An 18,775-nucleotide genomic window follows, 5' to 3' on the forward strand; every position below is an offset into this window, starting at 1 on the left:
TCGACAGTTTTTGACTAACATAATAAGTACCTTGTGTCATCATCATAAAGCATACAATAAAACTGTCACAGCTGTTCCCATTAAAACGCTGTTAGAAAATTCTATTTTGCATTTTTAAATCGGATTTTTAATTTGTATTATTTCTATTTTTACTACATTATCTTTTCTTTTAGCTAATGTACTTTGTCACTGTGAACTAAGAGTCAGACACTGGCTTATCATAGACATATTAATACATACTGACATTTTTTTAAAGCACACTGCAGAAATCTGAATTTAAGTGCTGTTATAACAGCGTTTGTCCAGCAGAGGGTGCTCTATGTGTTCAGCACTGCAGCACAAGTAGCAGAGAGTCATCAAAGCTGAATGGTGCAGAACAAATGGCTTCTTCACTTAAGTTACAGTAACTTTATGGTTTAGATATACTGTATGTGTATTATACATAAAGAATATGCGTTGCTACATTTATTAAAGGATTTTTTTTGTATCTGTCCCCAAAATCACATATCAGTTGCTCCAAATTGGATAAAAATTGGTTAAAGAAAAATTCCTAGACATAAAGTGTTAAAAGGAGTAAAATGAAATAAAAACATACAACATAAAACATAAATTGGTCTTTAGTAAATCAAACTGAACTGAGCAAACAGATTATGGGCTGTTCCCCAGTACACAGGGATATATTCTCTTCCCATGAGATGTGTTTTTTTGACCTTTCGTCCACACATAAACAATGTTTTAGGTCACTGAAAACGGAGCTTCTGTGCACAGTGTTATTTGTAGCTTCTGATTGGCCAGTATTTTCAGATTTTTGGGGGGTTTCGTGATATTTTTCAAAATGTCAGCCTGTTTCAACAAATCCCCGCATACTGCTTCTGCCAGCTGCTATTTACCGTTTCCATAGGCCCAGTCATCATTGAGCCTGTGCCGGACCTTCTGGTAGATCGCCGACATGGTCTTCATGTTGCTCTTCCTCCACTGGCGGCCCAGGTACTTGGTCTGAATCTTGAGCAGTTTGAGAACATAGAGCTGCATCATGGCCTGCTTCACCTTCAAAGCCCTCTTCAAGATGGGGGCAGACTTGAAAACAACCAGCATCTGAAAGAAAGATTAAATATAATGAAGCAAACTGAAGGCATTTTACAAACTAAATGTCCCTTTAACAGGATGCACACTCGTAAGGAGGCAGATATCACTTTGCATTCAATATAAAGATATTGAATTCAGGTGGGCGTTCCAACCTAAGGCTTCTTTATGAGACGCAGACTAATGCAGATTTACACACCATGGTCCTCGAGTGTTTCCACTTGGTCAGCTTGTTCAGGATTCTCAGCAGATTAATGCAGGAAAACAGATTCCTCCAGCAGAACTGACTGCTGTCTCCGGCTTCCTGAAAACACACGTGGAGACATCGAGATCGTCATTACACAGCGAGCGCTACGTTCTTAGCTGACTATTACTCACTGAGGCTCAATCAGTGTGACTCACCAGGCTCTCAGCTGTAAGCTCAGGCATCTCATGGACCACACAATGGGGAAAGTCCAGCACACATATACTACAGTGTGAAAACACAGAAACAAAAAACGAGAGCCAAAAACTGATAACTCTGCAGGTCCACCTGTCACCTGTAACTTAATGTGAATCTGTATGAACCTCTTTTAGGTTATTACACCAAACAGATGCTTGTGCGACTGATCGTCGGAGGTTGAAAATGGTGACGTAAATGGTGCTGTAAGTCAAAAGGATGAGAGAAAAGGATCCTACCTGTTTTTGGCACTGATGTAAGACATGATGTTCTGGTTAAAGAACTTGAGGATGAGTGGGATACAGTTGGCAAACACCAAGTGCTGGGAGACAATCTCAAACTGCAGGGAAAAAAAGAGGAGGCGGCAGTGAGGAACAGTCTGGAGAAGAGCCATGGGTGAAAATGCAACTGTTACATTTAGTGATATGTATTGGAAGAAAGGAAAGCCAATCAATCAGTCAATAATAGTAAAAAATAATGCAACACATTTCAGACTTTTCACTGGGGGGTGTGGGGAAAAAACAACCCAATATTACTGCTGAGTGTGGAAAAGATCAGGAGCCAAGTGGGGTCATTTCTCATGCTGAAGCTACAGTATTCATCTCAATGCCGAGTTTGTGTGGGTCTCAAACAATCCGCAACCGATTTGACTTCCCACTGTAGCCGCTTTCCCCTTCTAAATTGTGTCAGCATGTAATCTCCTTTAGTTGCAACAGAGGGCGCTATCATTCTAAGTTTACAGAGCAGCTTCTCAACTATGTAGATATCCCTTACTAGCATCAGAAAAATTCATAATCACTGAAGCAACAAAAAACAGAGATACTAAGCACCAGAAATGAGGATGAATCATTTTTCAGTGAGTTTTACGTCGTCACTGAGATGAACTCCAATTGCGAATCTGTGTGTGAGTCAGGGGTTTGCGAGTTGTGAGTGAAGATAAGGCAACAAACGTGTGAGGGGGGGGTGGGGTGGAGGATGAAATGGAGAAAGTGATGGCACGCTTGACTGATTAATCAGGCGGAGGACTGGGGAGGTTACAGTGGGGGAGGTGTATGGATTTTATCAGGGAAGAGAGGTAAGTTAAGGTGTATGTAGGAGGGCACAGTGAAGGTGTCTGTGTGTGTGTGTAACCTGATAGATATGGTTGAGTTTGAAGTGCTTGAGGAGCAGGAGCAGCAGAGCAGAGATGGCCTTGACGATGATTTCCTTGTGTCGGTTAACATCGATTCCCAGCTTCATGCTCTGCAGGACGGTGATACTAAAAGAAACACACGCTGTAACTGTAAGGCCTTTGGGTCTTTAACAGTATAATCACTTCTCTGACAGAGTGACAGGCACAGAAGGAGACCGAATAAGATTTATTTTGGGCTTTTAAAAAACTTTTTTTTAGCCAGGACAGAACTGGAAGACACAAAGGAAACAAACTGGGGCAGACTTGAGCCCAGGCACCCTGTATGGCCTTCTGATGGCTCTGCTGCCAGCTCAGGCAGGTGAGCGAGTGTGTAGTTTCAAAACATGCTCACCAAAAAAAAAAAGAAATGGATTTCAGCCATGAAAATATCAGACATCTTTCTTTTTTCTGAGTGGGTGTTTTTGCATCAGGAAAACTGTCTCTCCTTTCATTGGCGTGTCAGCGAATCTAAAACAGAGCCATCCTACAGACCACGAACAACCCACAAGCAGTGCATTTCCACCAGTGCTAACAGCCAAGAAAACCCATAAGAAAAGCAGGCTGCTTTTTTTCTTGCCAAGTGATTAGACAAAAATAAAAATAAATCGTACATAAACAGCAGTGCAAAGATGCTCCCGAGAGGATTTCTTTCTTTTTATTCCACACTGCATCTTTTTTTAATAATCGCTGAGCATTATTAGCAAAAGCGTGTTTACTCTTCAAATCTGTCTCATCTAAATATGGCTCTAGATATCTACAGCATCATAACAAAAAAAAGAAAAAAAAACAGCAGCACGGGTAGGGGAAAGAAAAGAAAGACAGTCAAGGATCCCAGCAGTCTTTCTGCAGTACTTACGGCATCTCCTCAGGCAGCACATCAGCCAGGATGTTGATGGAGTCCGTTTTGGCTTTGGAGGTCGGAGCTGCAGCGAGCAGTAGCTTCAGGAGTGCAATCTGATGCAAAAAAGAACACAAAAATAGAGGCATAATAACAGGCTAATCATTCAAGTTTCTACAGTACCCTCTTAAAAATCTTGTAAACTTTTTTTCCCTCCACAAAACACATTTCATATGAGATAATGTGCAATAATTTAACGCTAGCTAAAAAAAAAAGAAGAAGCACGAAGTGGTATCGGAAATATGATTGAAACCAGTACAGAGACAGTTGCTAACCACTGAGACTCTGTGTTAGACTATTAAAGATTTAATGAGCTGGTTTTATTAAACAAAGGTCAATAACTCCAGTGAGAATTTAATCATGAGGTACTCACCACATACTGTGACAGGTTGGGAAGCATTCCCAGGTACAGCATCTCTGCTGCTGTGTCCTCCACTTCCTCTTCACCCTGGGAGATAACACGTGCATACAGTAGAAAGTCAACACTGAGTGCTCAATATGGCAACATTCGAATCTTTCTTCCAAATTTAAGTTCAAACACCTGAACAAAGGCAGATATAAGCTCAACACTGACAGAATTGGGGAAATTGGAGCCAATCACATGATGTGATCACAGCCAATCGATCGAGTTAATGCTGCTGAACCGGACCTATATTCACATTCATGCTCAAGTTTGACATCAGCCACTGTATTTCACATAGTTCTAATGTTACTGCGCTGACAACATCTGTCCACAGGCAGAACAATGTCTTTGTATTGGTAAGAATTAACAGATCTCTGGATCACACGATTCCTTCTTGCAGCCAGTGTGGTCCTACTGGCTTCACCTGCCCTGGAGGTGCTCCAAAAAACTGCAATGCTGTGGACTTGTGGCTGATTTAAACTTCTGCACTGAATCTTTGTAGAGACCATAACATAACCTACATAAACATTGAGCATGGGGTTAAAAACTTTGCAGTTATGTGAATTAGATCTATGCAGTATCACGCATAGATCTATTTACGGTATATATAGATATATTTTTCATTTATGTTCACCTGCTGTCACAAGCGGTAGTGACTGACGGGATAAGATCATGGAGACTAGCAGCATGAATCACATTCACAGGTGTCTGTTATCACCCTCAGAGTTTGGGTGAGGACCTCAGACATTTAGGATGCAACCTTCTGCTGGGAAGCCTGGGGTCCTATGATTCATGCACATGTCAAGTAAACGCCCATGGCAGTCACTGGAACACGTCGGATACACGGAGGCTCCAACAACACTGGAGCAGAGATGTTGCCGTGGCACCAGCACGGTATCAGGCAGGTGGTTTACGGCTGTAGCTGATCAGTGGACAGAGATCAGAAGGACCGCTTTTGCCAACTGTGCAAGATCCAGTTCTAAACCTTAAATATGTATTGGCTTGATGGGAATGGTACTTTCTTCATTTTTAATGTATTTGTGAGGTTACTGTGTCTGGTGCATGAGCCTAATAAGTCTGAAATCGGGCGTGCTTGGAGAAATCATTACAGTTGTGCCAGCTCCCTGTAATACACTCGATATTATACACAAGCCTGGTAGGATTGCTGACCAGAGTCAGTGGACACTGCTGCAGCTCTTCTTCCCTTTTGATCTGCACTTCAGCAATGGACATGTACTTATGCTGGAGAAAAAAACAAAAACATATGAGAATAATTGTTAATTAGCATCGTCGGCTGACACCCCGAGCTGTGTGATTAAGCATATCAGTCTGTTCTACAAAGACGTTATGGATTTTTCAGTGGGAGGCCAATTTCAAGGGGATTCAACAGCGTGGGAGTATTGATTAACGGCGACTATATCCACAAGGAAGTGGATAAGGGCATCTAGAAATGTGAATTTGTGTAAGAATGACTTACTAAGTCAAAACAGAAAATAATCCCACAGTAATTCCCACACTCACCTGTTTAAGAGTCTTGACACTCTCATGGATGGGTCTGGGTAAGCCCACCAGGGGTTTCTGTGTCACTGTAAAGTAACGAACAGCACTGAATGAAGAAGTCACCAAAAAACTGAATGAATACAGATATTTAACAGTCTTAGACGAAGCACCTACTTCCCCAGAGTAAAACCGATGAACTTGTTCCTACTCGTCTCGAGGAAGTGCTCGATGTCTTTCTCCCTGAAGACACAGGAGCAGACTCAAGTGAGATTTAAGCCACAAATATGTGCGCGCACACCCACATAAACGCACACAACACAAGATCACAGCGTACTGCATCAGCTCCCTCTCAAATCTCATCGGGCACACGGTGTGCTGCTGCTCTCTGTGAGAAGGGTTGAGAACCTCCTACTGATCAGAGTCTAATCACCATTGTGTGATGCAGCGCTCTGACCAAAGAAAAAACACAGTAACGAGAGCGCCCAGTGACACGGCTCAGTTAAAGAAAAGGCTTTAACTGATGCACTGCTCTTCTCTGAGATGTATTATTCAACAGCAGCCCCCTGCAGCGACACCCAGGCTCCTGTCTGAAATACACAGATGGAGAGCATATTGTTGGACGATAGCGAGGAGAGAAATCTGGAGGAGGTTGTGTTTAAGATCTACTTTTAACTTCTCGAAACCAGGGTGGGAAACAGACACCACCTTCCCGTCATGTCCCAGCTGAAGTTTCCTGTACCCCAGTGGTCACCGTGGTAACAAACCAACCAATCCTTTGGAACTTTTGTAGAATAAAACGTCATATCATGAACAACTTTCTGACTTTTAGGAATACAGATTGCAACATTTTTTTATTAACCTGACTTTAGGGGCCCAAGGAAGACCTTTGGGGAAGTTGACCCTCTCTGTCGGTGGTCTCAGAGGAGGTGGCGGTGGTGGCGGTTGGATGATGACGTCGCGGTCCAGAGGGTCCACCTCACCCTCAATACCGCTGTCCGTGTCCTCAGGGTCCTCCTCTTCGTCCCGGGCGTCGTCGTTCTTAAAGGGGTCTCGCTCGTTGTACGTGTCCAAGCTGTCCTGCTTGACCAGGGGCTGGGAGACAGAGGGGAGAGGAGGGGAAGGAGGTCAGATATGCACCTACTGTGCAACCAAGGAGTCAGCAGCTCGTCCAAATTTTTTAAGACATAATAAATTCCAGTTTTCACTGCAAAACCAAGAAGTGATTGAAAATCCACCATATAAACTTTACCTGTGAGTTTATCAGCTTTAAGCACCTTCTTCTCTGCAAATGTTTATACAATCATGCAAAAGGAATTAAAGTGCTTCCATCTAGACTGCAGGAAGCAGTGCACCAGATACCATTTTTACTCCATAAGACGATGTGTTTTAATTAAAGTGCAACACACATACTAAAAACTACACACTTTCAGCTCAAGCGTTCCATATGTGGTTATTAGCTGGACCTATAGTATATAATTTATAGCAATGCAGCCTCAGTGTGAGGACTCTTCAGGGACAGCTGAAGCAAACCTGCTGCAGGAGGAGTATTAAAGAAAGCTGCTGACGGAGGTATTTCTGAGACACCACATACTGGTCACACTGAAAACACACAGCCTTAAAAAAGTGTGTAAGTGTACCTCAATAGAAAATACATCTTCTCCTCTGCTAAAGTATGCTAAACTATTATGCATCATATCACCTTAGCACAGAGGCTAATTACGACCCAAGTGAAGCTGAAGTCAATAGGTGTTGAGATTTACATGTCACAGTTACAATAATGAGAATGACAAATGTGCACAGCTTCTTAACAGCAAAACAAACCGCAATATATCTGCACACACCCACACAGACCTGTGAAGTGGTCTAATTACACAGGAATGAATACACCTGTGTGGGTGGATGTGTATATGTGTGTGACTTAAATATGAAGCTGTATACAGGAGGCTAGCTTTAGGGATCTCCACCTCTATTGCTCACTTAATATCAAATTTCATTATTTTGAGGCAGTGATAGCCTTCCTCTTAACCTTTAAATAGAAAGAGGGTGGCAGCTTCCCCTTGAAGCTAAACGAAAGTAATTGACATCATTCCATATTAAATGCAGCGTTATAGCGTCTGCAAACACTTACCTTTAAAGCTCACTAATTAACACACATTAGAAGTAATAGCAGTCTTTTTGACATTTGGAGGGAACTATGTTTGTTTTTATCAAAATACTATCAAATACTTATACTATACTAATACGCAAAGCTAAGCTAACTGTTTCTTTGGGCTTTTTGGTCATTGATATTTAGGCTGTCAACCAGCACCCCTAAAGCAAATTATTGAGGTTTAGAGCTAAGGTAAGTTTAATAATAATAATAAAAAGTCTATAAAAAACCTTATAGGAGGATATTTATTTGTTTTTGTTTTTTATCATTAGCTTAGAGTTGGGTTAGCTTGCACGTCATGCTACACCAGACCTGGAGGCATTCGGCCCTTTGCATTATTATTTACTTCTGTATCCTATTTTTCCTTTAACCTCACTGAGGCCGGTCACAGGCAGTTTGTCCCATTTTAGCCACCAAACACTCTTTGATAAAGTCCCCTGCTACATGGAGTCCAGTTGCTTTCACCTCAAGTGCGTGAGACTGAAATAAGCTGGATGGCTGGATACCGACACAGACACATGTTTATTACGCTTTAAGTCTTTATGCTAAGCTAACAGATATTCCACATAAAAAACTGAAGCAACAGATTTCTTGAAATGTTCTTTTAACTCTCTTAGGTTACTGTGTCCTGTCAAAAACCTGTGAAACAAATGTGATATATTGAAGAAAGACTTCCACAACACCACAAGCAGCATGTCTGATTAAACTTACCACACACCTGCACTGAAGAAACAGGTAAAAACGCAAGCGGCAGTCTTAAAAAGACAGTGTTCATATTGAACTCTTAGTGCCAAACACACACTCACACACACACAAAGCATCTTTGTTTTCTACTTCTACAATGAATGATTGTGGTAAGAGTGCAAGCATCAGGCATGAGTCAGCGTTCGGGGCATTGGTTGAGCTACTGGAGTCGATGTACAGTACTGGTGTATCAGTGGTAGCGCTAATGCTAAGTGAGCACTAATAGTGAGTGTATGGTGGGAGGGAGGGAGTGGGAAGAGGGAGAGGAGAAGGTGAGACTGTGTCGTGAGCCATTCTCTATGGAAAAGCCATTCTCTGCTATGTGGGAGGTAAAGCTAGTGGTTTTTTCTACCAGGGTTAGGGGGCAATTGCTTTTAATGCCATCCATTTAAGAGAGAGGTCAACTGAAACCTACAATACAGCACCTGCAGAAGTAAAACTACAGTGGCGGTGATCTCAATTCGCCTCCTCAATGAATGCATTTTAAAGACATTGACCCCTAGTCCACACTCTACGGTGCAAGGTGATTTTTGAGACCAAACCCAGTAGCAATGTGATGAAAACTACAAGGGAGATGCTCCTACTGTTGATGTCTGAAGTGAGCTTTCTTTATGGGACTGCTCCAGCGCCAGTGATTACAGCCAGCAAGTCAGCCCTGTCCCTCAAACCCTGCCGCCCCAGGAGGAAGAGGAGGAAGAAAGAGTAACGAAAAGAGGGGGAAATAGTGGAATATGAGCAAAAATAAAAGAGGGGAGAAGACAAAATGGAAAAGCAAAGCAGGGGAAGGGAATGAGGGACACTTGGAGGATTACAGAAGCATGCAAAAATTATTAAAATAACAGGAGACTTAAAGGAAAGCAAAAGAAATACACACATGTGCATGAAGCTGGAAACAATTAAATGGAGTATTAGAAATTAGGCAGAATGTAAGGCTGCACCAAAACCATCTATAACATCAGAATTTTTCCAATCCATTATCTATTCAAACACTAAAGAGTTTGCCCAGTGGATAACTTCAAACTCCAATTTAAATCAGGTAAATTATCTGACAAGTGCAGTGCATCCGGTCGGGACTGGATGAGTTTTAAATGGCAACAGTTAGGACACGTAGAGGAGAAAAGGAAACGCAGGTAGAAGGAGAAAAAGGAAGCCAAAGAGGCAGAGAGAGGAGATTTTGCACGGGGCGGTTGCAGGGATGTGGGAGAGGAGTGCAAAAAGTCTAGCTCAGTGCAGAAAGAAAATGCAGGAGAATAAGAGGGAACTTGTGGGTAAAGACCTGCTTCTTGGGAAAAGGACTGTCTCCTTCCAAGCTATCAACAAAGGCACTCTGTGGGGACACAAGGAAGGAAGAGGGGCAATTAAAGAGGAAGCCTGTCCAGTCAAACTTTGTAGTATTAAAAAAAAAATAGAGAGGCTGGGATTCTCAAAGCTGTCCGAGCACCAAGATCATCTGTGGTCACTGACTTACAGCAGGGAACTGATGATGTTGGAACTTTTGGAAAAAGGTGACCCAGCAAAGAGTTAGAGAGTGAGAGTCTACTAGGGTAGATAGATGAAACTGATCAACATTACATGAGTTTGTATTAATAACAGCATGCCAGCAATATACACTAAAGTGACACTGTCACCTAAACGTTGTCTAAATGGATTTAGCTTCAGTGTGATGTCCGTGTGTGCTCGAGGGCTAGTACCCTGCGGCTGCGGCGGCCTCTCTTCTGCTGCTGTTGCTGTTCGATGAGCTCCATGGCGGAGGCCGGGGGCGAGGCCGCTCTCATGGCCCTGACCACCTTGATGCTGTCCTCTGGCAGTGGGGGCAGGTTGAGACGCTCCCGGTGGCGCACCTTCATCTCCTGGAGCTCCTCAAAACCTCCCAAAGTAAACTGGAAGACAGAAAAGACCCAGGTAAACAATGATTCATGTGTTATAAAATATTACCAACAAAGTTTAAGTAATGTCTATTAACAGGGGAATAAATTGTGTTAACAATAATGTGTTAGTCCCCATAGGGAAATAACTCTTTTAACCCATTCACCCAGTGGGCAGCCACCAGTACAGCACCCAGGGAGCAGTGTGTAGGGACAGTACCTTGCTCAGGGTAGCCGTTCAGTGGATTCGAATCCCCAACCTTCCCATCATGGGGCAACCACTTTACCTACTGAGCTATCCCTGCCCAGCTGACAATAGATGACAATGTTGGTCACACTTTAAAAATATTAGCCTGTTTGACTTCCCCCCCCTCTAATCAACCAATCACATGGCAGCAATTGAGTGTATTTAGTCATGTAGACGTGGTCATCACGACCTGCTGGAGTTCAAACTGAGCACCAGAATGGTGAGAAAAAACAATCCAAGTGGCTGAACCTGGCATGGTGTTAGTGCCAGATGGGCTGTGTATATTTCAGATTTTCCACATCATAGCCATCTGACAATGGTATTAACAAAAAGGAAACTATCCAATGATTGGCAGTTCTCTGGGAGAAAATGCCTTGTTGACGCCAGGGTCAGAATCTGGTGTAAACAAGATGAAAGCATGAATCCATCCTGCCTTGTATCAACCGTTCTGGCTGCTGCTGGTGTAATACTGTAGACATTTTCTGGCACACTTTGGGATCCGCAGTGGCAATTTTGTATCATTTAAACGTCACAGCCTACAAAACGCAGTACTGTTTTTGACCTTGTCATGCCTTTATGGCCACAGTGTACCCATCCTCTGACTGCTGCTTCCTGCAGCATAAAACATCACGTCGCAAAACTCGAACCATCTCAAACTGACAGTGAGATCACTGCACTCCAGCGCCTCCACAGTCACCAGATGTCAATGCAACAGAGTAGCGAATTTACAGCGACTGTGCGATGCCATCATGTCAATATGGACCAAAATCTCTGGGGAATATTTCCAGCACCTTGTTGAATCTATGCCACAAACTATTAAGACAGCTATGAAAGCAAAATAAGGCCCAACCAGGTACCAGCAAGGTCTAAATAATGAAGTGGGCGCTGAGTGTTTGTGAAACTTGTTTTATTTTTTAAAAAAAAGCAAAACAAAAATGCAGACATGGACAGAAATAGATTCATTTGCATTACATGCAACAACTTGACTGTAACACACTGACCAGTATTGTTTTCCACAGCAGCAGTAGTACTTTCTTCATGGGGAAGTGTGGCGCGTTCATGCTGCAGAACTTGGTCACCATGGTGAAAAGCAGTAGAGCAAAGGGCTCTCCGTTGTAAAGAGGAGAAGCTGGAGGGGGGGGGTCAAAGGCAATGTTTTTAAATGGAATAAAATGACATGCAGCATGAAAGCCAATGAAAAGATGTACTCATGTAACTTCAAAATACTGAATAAACACACACGCACACACCGAGCTCATTCTTGAAGGCCTCTCTGGCTGCTATCCACTCAGGTCGGTCGTCTTCTGTTTGCACTCTAACGGTTTCCACCATCAAGTACATGATGCTCAGTAAGACTCTGCGAGAAAAAGAAACGTCCAAAGAACTCATCATGGACACATTGAGGTTATGTGTGCATTTGTCTGTGCGTGGCATGCATTTAACTGCTGCCGTGACCAGATATCATGGCCCTAAATGGCCTATAAGTACAAGAATCATTGATATAACAGAGGAAATTATAAGCAAGTAGCGCTTGGTTTTGCAAATTGCTCGCGCATTTAAGAGAAAATAATCTCCGAGCTCTGGCTGGATCATGCAGCCATTCCCTCGTAATTATCTGATGCAATACAGGTGGTGTTTTGTACATTAAAGGCTTTGTTCGCTCAACAAAGCCTCTCGCTCGGTTCAAAAGGACTATAATGGCTTTCGGTTCTGCGGCGGTAATTAAGGGCAAATCCATTCGTCTAGCTTGCAATTATTTGTAAGTGTTCGTCTAGGGAACGCACAGACGGCGCTACTGTATGTGTGTGAATCGTATGATTTCATGCGTTTGTGTGTAAGGCCTGTTGTGTTAAAAAAAATCAATTTCATTAGGCAGAAGTAGAGTGAAAACGAATGTGAGGACAACAGTCAGCGAATACAATTACATTTTGCAGATTAGGCCAGATGGCATGAAGTTAAGCATTTTGGTTATTTTTAAACAGTATTTATTGGCCTCCTGATCTGAAGCAGACAGGAAGTTGAATCGGTTTTATGCTGCTTACCTGAGCTCTGTGCTGTCTGCAAGAGAGATGGCAGGCTTCCTCACCGCACTGCTGCACGCCTGGCTGTTGCTGCGGGAACAAACGCTACGTGATTTTAGTGGATTATCTGAAAGTGGCAAGCCAGTCTCTGAATACATCGCAGGTGAGACTACCTGTACCTGTATGATTAACACTTCATCGTGTTTTTCCTGCTCGTCTTGCTGAAACCGCCCTGCTCTGCAGCTCTATGCAACTTGAAGATGCTTCGCAGCAGCTTATGTAACAACAAAGCAGCACTGAAGCCCAACTGAGGCTGACACCAGCAGCAACAAAGCTGGCTTGAAGGAGCCTTTGTCACGCCGCGTTCCCAGTGAAGGGGTCTGTTGATCACAGGCGGCGCGCTACCTATAGTCTCTCCTCAGCAGCCTTTTGTGTGTCTCTGCCTCTCTGAAGTAACGAAGAGAGGTGTAGTGCTATGTATCCAGTTACAATGCGCTCCCAGTATCATTACATTTGTATGTGACCATGTAACTAAAGTGGCAAGTTTGCATACATTAGTCATCTTTAACTGACCACATCATCAAATGATGGACTGGATTTGTGATTAGATCACAGCCATCTGTCTGTTCAGCTTCAGCTTCATCTCTGCCTGGCTGACCATCTTCATCAGCCTCTGCATATTCCTCGCTTCTCTCTCTCTCTCTGTTTTCTCTCTGATCCCCAGGGAATGCTAGCCCCTCTCTCCCTTACTTATTCTGAGTTAGACTCAGACGTGAACAAGGCAATTACTTTTTCACACAAGACGAGGTTGGCATTTTCACTCAATTAATGATATAATCATTTACAAAACTGCATTTTGTATTTACTAGTTTATATTTGTCTAATGTTAAAAATTGATGATCTGAAATATGTAAGAGTAAGAAATATAACAAAAAAGAAAGAAATCAAGAATGAGGCAAAAACGTTTTCACTGCACTGCAGGGGCATGTCTACAAGGGGTCATGGCAGCAGCATGCTTCTATGCCAGCCCATAAAAAGCTTGTTTGAATCTCCACTTTTCTTATAATAAATGTGCGATAGGACAGAGGTTTGTACCTCAGTTTTCTATAATTGTTCTTGTTGCGACTTTCATCCGTAAATAAAGACGCGGCCGGCTGAGTTGGTTGTGTCCCTGTGACGCGCCTCCAATAATCCATAATGAGTCATACTTGTACTTTGCGCATTTATTTTAAGAACAAAACAAACGTTTGCGCTTTCAATCAATTTACAAATAGCGCATGGATTAACTGATGTGCCAAAAAATGACGGTCAACAGAAAAGTTTGCCCACAAACCACTCACCCAACAACACCTGCCGCGAACACCGAGATCAGGTAAATAGACTGTGACCACACCCACATGCCATCACCTGAGACACAGGTAAGGCTATACACCTGTGGCACCATAACAAAAAGGCAAAACATAAACATTGACTTTGGCTCTTACAGTTCTATTATTTTTGATAATTTTGTTTTAATTAAACAGTCGGATTCCCCTGGTCTGCACTCATTCTAAGTCAACCCGCCGGGGGCGCCCCAGCGAAGGGGACCCGAACGGGCATTAGAGCTGAGGCGATCCACAAGAAGGGCGAGGAGGGCGATGGAGCATCTGTTCCCCCAGGAGCGCTTCGCACCCCAGCCTGGAAACATCCCTGCAGCACTGAATAAAGAACAATGTTACATTTATAACCAGGGTGTCTTACTCACTCTATCTCCATGCTAAGCAGCTCCAGCAGTGCTGTGAAGATGCCCATATCGTACAGCAGGAAAATGTTGTGCCTGGACCAGTGGAGGACATCCACCTCTGTGTCACACTCATCAAACACTCCTGGAGAAACAAGGCGAGAAGTGATGACTATTCAAAGCAAATGATGGCAGAATAGCAGTGACCGGTGTAAATTCAGGTACTGTGCATTCTGGCTCACTGTCACGACCTTGTTGAAGACTTAGCCACGGTTAATATTAACAGCAAGACATGTGCGTTTCCTCTAAAACCCAAATGTCTGCTGTGAAAAAGGCTTGCGTTTTGTGCAGCCCACACACCCTGAGCCAGGTAGAGGATGGCCCTGGCCACCTTCAGCCTCTTGTCCCTGTCCGTCACCTCCAGCGCGTCCAGCAGCCTCATTACATACGCCCTCTGCTCCTCCACCGTCAGCTCGATCCACCGCCTGCCTCGAGCTGCAGAAAGGACACAGAAACAAAAGGTTCAAGGTTGCAGTCAGATACATTTAATTTGTATTTTTTTTCTGTGCCTTAGAGAACTCCGAGTGCATCTGTGTCGACTTTGTCAAAGTTTTGATGTGCTTTGCAGCATTTTTTAAGGATTGACAAATGAGAGGAAAACAAAGAGATGCTAAAGTTCCTGTTACAAACTCACGAGTGGAGGAAAAAGTGAGGAAAAGAAACTTGAAAACAATCTGATTCTACAGGGAAGTTAATTTTTCAAAATAACAAGAATATAGATAATTTTATAATAATGACACAGTCCTCGTACCTTGGTTTGCTACGGTCAAGGAAGGATGCAGTTGCTACGTGCTGCACTATAGTAACATGGATGTCGTAAACCCAGGATTCTCATTGGCTGTTGCACAAAAGAGGTACTTATCATTTCCTGTTCTCGTTAGGTGTTTTCTTCATCACAGTGGATTACATATAAAACAATTAAGATGTGATTAAAGTGCAAATTTCCAGCTTTAATTTTACGGCACTGTGGCGTGCATGCAATTAATTTAGCTAACTGCAAAAGTAGCTGTTAGTTCTGCCATCTGGGAATCCGTTATATTCAGATATTTTGGCAGACTTGTATGTTGTGGCTCACTGCATTAGCTCTGGAGATAGCTGAAAGCAATGAGGAGAAACCTGATGTATGCTTTTAAAAAAAACACTATTTTTAAGACTAGCAAAAACTGAGTCTGAGTGCACCTCAAACAACTACAAAAACAGCAGCACTGCAGAAATGCACTCAGTCTCTAGCAAGGACTATGGCATTTTTTTCCTCCCATCTTCTACTCTTAGACTCTTCGGTTGATTAGACGGGCAGTGATAAGCATTAAGGAGTAAAGCATCCTCACTGATCTCTTTCAACTTAACACACTCTCACTTGTGCAAGGAAAACACACAAAAAACGTTCTAATTTCAGCACACATCACAAAAAACGTTTTTTTTTAAACAGCAAAGACCATCAATTAGACGTGCCTTGATAATAACTGTAATTCATGAGAGTGACGGGGAGGATAAAACATTGATGAGCTCTCACATGCTACACTAACACGTCCACAAAAAGGACGAGTCAAACAGGAAACCGCACATATAAACACTAATGGAAAGACAGTGATGCAAACAGGCAGCTCTGTCCTCCATAAAACAGTGAAGCTCTCATCTAATTCTGCTATTCATCATCACACAGCGTGGAGGGAAAGTGACAGACGGCGAGGACCGCTCTCTTCTGATTCAAACGGTCTACAAAGGGCGCCTCGACACCGTCTCTGCAGGACTTGATGTAACGCCCTAAACCTAAAAATAATACCTCCCTCAATACAGAAAACCCGACTTTGTCACAATAAAAATAAATCAAGAAGAAAGTTTTTCTTCTTGCTCAACAAGAAAAACGTAATTTAATGCAATTTTCCACACAAAAGCAGATAAAGCAACACCGTATTAAAGCTCGATCTCCTGTCAGGCTGATAATAACGCCGACGTACAGAATGGAAAAGCCGCTTTGTTCTCGATAACCAAACGTTAATCACATGCTTTAAGGGTGGCCCCTTCAATCTGTAGGGATATCAATTCTTTGAACAGCTTAAAAGAGCAGAGCTTTGATGTGTCTGCTCACCCTTGCCTCACCTCGCCGGTCAGGTTGTAAACCACAGCAGCTCACTGAACACGTCGCTTTTACAGCTTTTAGTGTGCAAGTGCAATTTTGTAATTCTGGAACTTGAAGGGACACACACACATTACCATGGCTTCTGAAGTCCTCCTCGAAGTAGTCTCTGTTGAGGGCAAACTCTGGCTCTTCTGTGTAACTGTAGAGCTCTGTGGACACAACAGGATACAATCAGGGATGAAATAAATACTATAACCCACTCAGTGATGGAAAACTAATTTCCAGTTAATTCTAGAGCTCGAGAAGCAATTTAAACCCACTAATAATTCCCCAAGAGTAAGAGAATGAAAAGAATACATCAGAAGAAAGATGAGCCTCCTAGCAGAGGCTTCAAAATCCTACAACGCCTTGTTCTCGAATCAAAAGATTTTGAGAAAACCTGACCTCTGACCTAGACTTTAAGGTTGAGGTCACCGAGATTCAAACTCGTCCAAGATCTTTAGTAGATATACCCAGTGTTGGGGAGTAACGGAATACATGTACCGCCGTTACGTATTTAAAATACAAAATATGAGTAACTGTATTCCGTTACAGTTACCGTTTAAAAAGGTGGTATTTAGAATACAGTTACTTTGTTGAAATAAATGTATTACACGGCGGTACTTCCCTGTTTCATATTGTCGCGGGTCAGGACTGTTTGGGTTTTGTTTGACAGCTACGTTCTGTTGTTCCAGGTGGCAGCGTTACGGTTGCCATGGTTACAGGGTGACGCTCTCTCTCTCTCTGCGTGTGTCCTGGGTGAGAGAGCGCCTGTTGTTGTTGTGCTAAGCTAATAGGCAGAATGCTACCGGTATAGCTCTAAAGAATGTAGCATCATAGGCAGTGTAGTCCGTGCTGCAGGGAGAATGGACTGCCATACACGTTATGTGTCTGTGAGCGAGGGAGGGAGGGAGAAAAAGGAAAAGTACGAGCTGTCATCGAGCAAAAACGGGAGCTGGAAGCATGTAAATATAATAATAACCACTGCAGCCAAGAAGAGTGCCTGACGAGCCCAGTTGTAAGTAAGCTATTAAGCTATTAAAGCTAGTTTTCGGCTCGACACAGAACCCACCGTATTAGTCAGAGGTCCCTTTACTACGGTTCGGAGCCGCGGACCTTCAGTAACAGTAATAAATCACATAGCAATAGTACATTCATGTAGTTGTAAACAGCATGATAATATATTAAGTAATCCAAAGTATTCAGAATACGTTACTCTCATTGAGTAACGTAACGGAATACGTTACAGAATACATTTTGGGGCATGTATTCTGTATTCTGTAATGGAATACATTTTAAAAGTAACCTTCCCAACACTGGATATACCTATGGTATCAACTTGAAGCTCCTACGTCAACTTGTTCTTAAGTTATCACATTCACAAACTTGCGTGCATCCATGCCGCCGGCCCGGTGAACTGACGACGGCACCCCATCAGGCTTTTAAAGTTAAGGGCTAAAAATGAAATGCTCAAATCCAGCACTCCCTAAACTGCATTGTGCAGTGTTGAAGCTGTTCAATATCATAATGCAATTGGGATGTTTCTGTGGCATCTGCTCCAAAAGGCTTGGATAAATCAAACCATGCTGTGGTATTTCAGTCAGCAGTTGTCCAGATGAATTATTCCGTAGTATCCCAAGAGTCCTAGATTTCCTTGATAGAAAAGAAATTCACATTTTACTGATTTTCAGAAGGTTTTTGAGTCTGTCTGGCCTAATGCAGACTTGTATAAGCTCTAACTAAATAAATGTATTTACTGTTAACATTGGAGACAAAGAATTAATTGAAGACGTGTTCATCATAAGTCTGAATTCATTTCCGGCTTCATATAATGTACATATAAATAAACGTGATGATAAGACAGCGGTCCCCAACCTTTTTTGCGCCATGGACCGGTTTATGTCCTACAATATTTTCACGGACCGGCCTTTAAGGTGTCGCGGATAAATACAACAAAATAAAACTAGTACCGGTACCGAAAAAAAAGAAGATTTATTCATAACACACGTGAAAAGACCCAGGAAAACCGAGTTAACGATCAAAACGATAACAAAATAACGCTGAAAACCGATAAAAACCCTGAAAACCATACATTTCACACCTGAGCCTCAACTCTTGCGGCCGTCCGAGGCCCCGGGGTTGGGGACCGCTGTGATAAGATGTCCCTCCATTATAGAACAGTACAGTCACACCCAGAGACGTGCATCTGACAGGTTTGTACAGAGCTAGGGATGAATCTGAATGAGAGTCCAACAGACACAGCACTTTTATGTGGTAGGAATCTCTTAGTCCCAAGATAGACCCACCACCAAACACCAAACATCTAATCAGTCAATCACAGGGCAGCAACTTAATG

The 18,775-nt window shown here is 42.8% G+C and overlaps 1 protein-coding gene across 1 annotated transcript in view; it reads right to left on the reverse strand.

Moving 5' to 3' along the window:
- The window catches only part of strip2 (striatin interacting protein 2), a 41,923-nt gene that overhangs the window by 8,761 nt on the left and 14,387 nt on the right, over positions 1-18,775 (reverse strand). Inside the window, 20 exon segments of the mRNA XM_085138722.1 lie at positions 891-1,095; positions 1,283-1,387; positions 1,486-1,552; positions 1,762-1,862; positions 2,654-2,780; positions 3,550-3,647; positions 3,965-4,039; positions 5,165-5,236; positions 5,516-5,566; positions 5,568-5,580; positions 5,669-5,734; positions 6,354-6,586; positions 9,664-9,714; positions 10,079-10,267; positions 11,501-11,628; positions 11,750-11,856; positions 12,542-12,610; positions 14,265-14,385; positions 14,601-14,735; positions 16,515-16,589. Of these exon segments, the coding sequence (XP_084994848.1) occupies positions 891-1,095; positions 1,283-1,387; positions 1,486-1,552; positions 1,762-1,862; positions 2,654-2,780; positions 3,550-3,647; positions 3,965-4,039; positions 5,165-5,236; positions 5,516-5,566; positions 5,568-5,580; positions 5,669-5,734; positions 6,354-6,586; positions 9,664-9,714; positions 10,079-10,267; positions 11,501-11,628; positions 11,750-11,856; positions 12,542-12,610; positions 14,265-14,385; positions 14,601-14,735; positions 16,515-16,589 (2,088 nt within the window).

Source organism: Neolamprologus multifasciatus, chromosome 17, assembly GCF_963576455.1.
Source record: "Neolamprologus multifasciatus chromosome 17, fNeoMul1.2, whole genome shotgun sequence".
NCBI classification, from domain to species: domain Eukaryota; kingdom Metazoa; phylum Chordata; class Actinopteri; order Cichliformes; family Cichlidae; genus Neolamprologus; species Neolamprologus multifasciatus.